The 5,000-nt window shown below is 42.1% G+C and overlaps 1 protein-coding gene across 5 annotated transcripts in view; it reads left to right on the top strand.

The window, feature by feature from the left end:
* Positions 1-5,000, top strand: part of opn4xa (opsin 4xa) — a 55,634-nt gene that overhangs the window by 25,973 nt on the left and 24,661 nt on the right. For 4 of the 5 annotated variants that reach the window (XM_073913443.1, XM_073913444.1, XM_021479098.3 and 1 more), the window contains exon 2: positions 2,163-2,310. In XM_073913443.1, the coding sequence (XP_073769544.1) occupies positions 2,165-2,310 (146 nt within the window). In that variant the 5' untranslated portion in view covers positions 2,163-2,164. 5 annotated transcript variants of the gene reach the window in all.

Genomic DNA, 5,000 nt, shown 5'->3' with positions numbered 1-5,000 from the left:
GCCCATTATTAATTCTGTTTATTTACTTTTATTTTACTAATTTATTCAGTTTTTAATCTGTAATTTATCACTTTTATTTTATATATTAAGGTTTTAGTTATGATACTCCGCTGGATACTCCCAAAATAATTGCGCAGAAATCCGCAGATTTTTACCAAAATTCTCTGCAGAAATAGCAAAAATCCTCCGCAGATTCCGTCTGGCCCTGCTTATGAGCAGTGAGTAGTGAGTATTCTGCTGTTAAAAGTTAAAGCATTTACATGTAGTTTGTGCATGTGTGTGTAAACGTAACATTCTGTAGTGCATTTAGTTATTGATAAGCAGGCACACAACGTTCACACCTACACTTTTTTTGTTTCGGAACGTATCTCGTTTGCCCAGTTAGCGCGGTTCGTTTGGCATATGTGAACAGGGCAATCGCGCTCTGTTCCGCGCCAAAGTAATCGCTCCGAGATCACTTGAGTGAGGTGGTCTCGGCTCGATTGAAACGAACCCTGGAGCGGTTCGATTGCAGTGAGAAAGTGATGCGATCCGAGCGCGGTTATATCACAGTGTTTTATGGATATGTAAAAGCTTACGGCTATATGAAGAGAGAATTATGAGTAGGGCGGGAAGTTTGGCGAGTCTCCGGATGCCCGCAAATGAGTGATGATCTCCCGGTAATCTCGCGTCTCTCTCCCAGTCCTCAAATAGGCATCGTCGCGCACCCTTCTCACCCCTCCCCACCGCATCTCTCCTCAGACACGTCGCGCGCGCGCACCCTGTCAATCACCACCAAACCACCACCTCTCCTGACAGCTGAGCGGGACGCTGCAAAATAAACCCTGACACTCTGACCAATGTGAGGAGAGTTTACTCGCACGTGACTTGTTTTAGCTCCTTTGGTCCGATTAGAAACTTTGCAGTTCGAAACCGAACCGCTCCAAGAGCAAAGAGCAACAATGTAACAATTGTAATCTCTGTTTCAAACAACTGAATCGATTCACAGGTGTGAAAGCAGCCTAAGACCATTTCAGTCATCATACAGTCAACATCTTCTCATCAGAGACATGCATGTAAACCAGGGGTTGCCCATACTCTATCCTGGAGGGCCGGTGTCCTGCAAAGTTTAGTTCCAATCCCAATTAGACGCACCTGGGCTAGCTAATCAATCTCATACTAGGCTTTCTAGAAACATCCGTGCAGGTGTGTTGAGGCAAGTTGGAGCTAAAATCTGCAGGACATCGGCCCTCCAGGACTGTGTTTGGGCATCCCTGTTCTAAACAGTCTCTGGGTCAATGCGTGTAAAGATTTTGAACATCTTCTTTGACACTTTTAATGCTTCCAAACAGTTTGCTGCAATGTTTGCTGCACATGTCTTGAGGTAGATCATTATGATGCAGTTTACCTTCTATGTGTGATTTGATTGGACAGGTGTGATTTTTCTAATTCCCATAAACAGGAAAAAATACAGTAGTGACTGCAGGATCGACAGTAGTGTACAGATACAGCACTAAACATGTACTCAAGGAAAAGTAGAAGTACACATTTTTAAAACTACTTAGCAAATTACAATTTCTGAGAAAAACTACTCAATTACTGTAACTTGAGTATTTGCAGTTAGTTACTTTACACCACTGGAGGATAATGAGGTCAGATTCGAGTGTTAACTAGGATCTTCTCTCGCATGTAGGAGTCACTCAAAATAATGCTCCTTTCAGGCTAGAGGCTGAAGCACAATTTTTGTGTGCGTCTCTTTAAATGCAAATGCCTCTCAATGCACTTTTTCAGATTTGTTTGCTCACCCCAGATTTGAGTTATTGCTGACTTTTGTTTCTGTATGGCTGATCTCAGCATCCATATCTGACACTTAGCTACAATAAGCAGGAAGGGGAGTCATCGAGATCTACCTGAGCTCAAACTCCCCTCTCGCCCTGCAACGGGAGGGAGCCCAGGGCTCGAGGAACTTATAAGTTCAGGGCTCACTCCCGGGACAGGACAAGCTTTATTATCAATCATCAGCCAAGTGTGAACTCTTGAAAGGCAATTTTGATGCAAGTCCAGTTTAGTTTTCCCAGAGGTGGTAAAGTAGTCTGGCGGAAAAAAAGAAGTGTTTTACAAACCTGTGCAAGACACAAGATTCAGAATCGAGTGTTAACCAGGATTTTTTCCCTCTCTCACAGATATGGAGGAGTCGAAGGATATGGATCGAGGCTTTTTCAGGAAAGTGGACGTTCCTGATCATGCACACTACATAGTGGCGTTTTTTGTGGCCGTCATCGGGGCTCTTGGAGTGATCGGAAACCTGCTGGTCATGTACGCCTTCTTTAGGTACTCTACTATATATTAGCCGTTCTGTGTCATGTGATCGTCCTGAGATCATTTTAATGGTTTTTAGTATAGTAAGAGTTCTCGAGGTGCTCTAACTATACAGCTGTTTTATTGCTGGGATGTAAAAACTGATTGTTCAACATCATGTGTCAGTGTTTGGGGTCACAGGATTTTTCTGAGATCATTTTGTGTCGGGAGATTCTTCATAAATCCTGATTCTGATTCATAAATCCATAAATCTTGATTTGATATGCCACCTTTAGGTACTCATACGATTTTACAAATAATTCATTGCTGGGATGTAAAAACAGATTGTTTAGTATCATTACTGCAGTGTTTTGTGTCACGTGATCTGTCTGAGATCATTTTGATACAGTATGATGATTCAGTGGGCGAAGCGCTGGCGCAGTAGGTAGTGCTGTCGCCTCACAGCAAAAACGTCGCTGGTTCGAGCCACAGCTGGGTCAGATGGCATTTCTATGTGGAGTTTGCATGTTCTCCCTGGGTTCACGTGGGTTTCCTCCAGGTGCTCCGGTTTCCCCCAAAAGTCCAGAGACATGCGCTACAGGTGAATTGGGTGGGCTAAAATTGTACGTAGTGTATGTATTTGAATGAGTGTGTATGGGTGTTTCCCAGTGACTGGAAGGGCGTCCGCTGTGTAAAACATATGCTGGATAAGTTGGCAGTTCATTTCGCTGTGGTGACCCAAGATTAATAAAGAAAATGAATGAATGAATGAATGAATGATTGATGATTCAGTCTCGAGTGATTCTTCATAAATCATCATAATATGCAGGATCACCGCTGATTTTCTGCCATTTGTTTTAACTACTCGTGCCTTCAAATCTCGTTTTGAGATGGTTTTTCACTGACAGGGCTATTTTAGTCTTCACTAAGAGGGACAGTTTGCCGTTGGTAACAGAGGATGACAGTGGAGAAACTGCAGCTTCTTCAGACACAATGCCTTGCCGATGGCAACTACATTTACACATGAACGCTCATCTTACAACTGTTTGGTCTTGAACGCTTTATCTAGTCAATACTTGTGATTACATTAATTTTATCAAGAGTGAAAAGCAAGCCAGGTTTATTAGCGTACATATTTAAAAAAACATAAGTTATGTTACTCCAGGTACGTTTCGTTGCATGTTTAAGTTGACAATACCACCAGAGGGCGCTGTCGACATTTTTATGAATCTAAAAAGCATTACTTAGCATATTTCAGATCCACGTCCTTCTTGCACATGTCCATGAGAAGGCAGAGCTTATCAAAACAAATCTGCTAGCGAACCACTTAGCTAAACCCAACCAATAGTGTTGTCTAAAGCAGACATAAGAGAAAATTGCCCTGCAATCATGCAGTTTTACCTTGATTTTACAGTGATTTCATCTTTTTTGTGGGAGTTTTTACCCTAATTCGAACCCAAGTACAACACTGTATAAAGTGAACTACGAGCAAACTGACCACAGCTGAAAATTGGTCCATTTGGAGTTAGATATAAGAGGCAAATGTATTCATTATGAATCTTAGAGAGTTTTAAGTTGTTGTTTTTGGTGTTTATTTGGTGTTGTGTGAAGAACTACATGAATATAAAGCTTTAATCATTAATAATATGTCCCTGTAAATATCATTGGGGCGAAGCGGTGGCGCAGTGGGTAGCGCTCTCGCCTCACAGGTTTCTGGTTCGAGGCCTTGGCTTGGTCAGTTGGCATTTCTGTGTGGAGTTTGCATGTTCTCTCCGCGTTCACGTAGGTTTCCTTTTGCTCCAGTCCAAAGACATGCGATACAGGTGAATTGGGTTTGCTAAATTGTCCTTGCTAAATTTGTGTGAACACAGCGGCAAGAACCACCAACTATTCTAGCATATGTTTTAAACAGCGGACGCCCTTCCAGCTGCAACCCAGTACTGGGAAACACGCATACACACCCATACACACTCATACACTACAGACAATTTAGTTAATCAATTCCCCTATAGCGCATGTGCTTGGACTGCAAGCAGATGTAGCCCGGGGTACATATTTCTCGATTCTCAAAAATGTAGCCCTGGGCACATAAAACAGTTTGAAACGACGTGAAGGAATAAATGAGCTTTTATGTTTGCTGTATGCGCACTATAAATATAATCCGTGTATGAATGCACACAGACTCTGACCTTTTTCAGTCGTTTGAGGATCTGTAAGAAATCATCATGGGGCTGAGGAGAGTAGCCACTTCTCTGAGAGTGAGAAATGAACTAAATGTAAAAAGTGTGTCAGAAGCCCTGGAGAATCTAAACTGAAGCATCAGATATCGGACAGAAAGAGTTACACTCACTGAACCTGAAAACACACACACAAGACCTGAGACTCTGTAGCCTAGCATTATTCAGACGCTCAATCTGAGTGGAAATCGCCAGTTTGGTCAAGATTTTGAAATGTAAATCAGTGGGTTATTTATTAGAGTACAGCAAACTACTCTATCTTCATTAGTATGTCTTAGAAAGATGATATGTAATAGCCTATAGCTCTATGATCACAGATTAACTTCAAAACATATAATGCAATGCAGGCAGTATCGTGGCTCAGTGCCTCTGTCTGTCTGTCTGTCTGTCCATCCATCCCTCTCTGTCCGTCCGTCAGTTCGTCGATCTTTTTATCTTTTTATCTTTTTATCTATCTATCTATCTGTCCGTCTGTCTGTCTATCCA

Source organism: Danio rerio, chromosome 10 (assembly GCF_049306965.1).
Source record: "Danio rerio strain Tuebingen ecotype United States chromosome 10, GRCz12tu, whole genome shotgun sequence".
Classification (NCBI taxonomy): Eukaryota; Metazoa; Chordata; class Actinopteri; order Cypriniformes; family Danionidae; genus Danio; species Danio rerio.
This window is presented reverse-complemented; position numbering and strand designations above follow the sequence as displayed.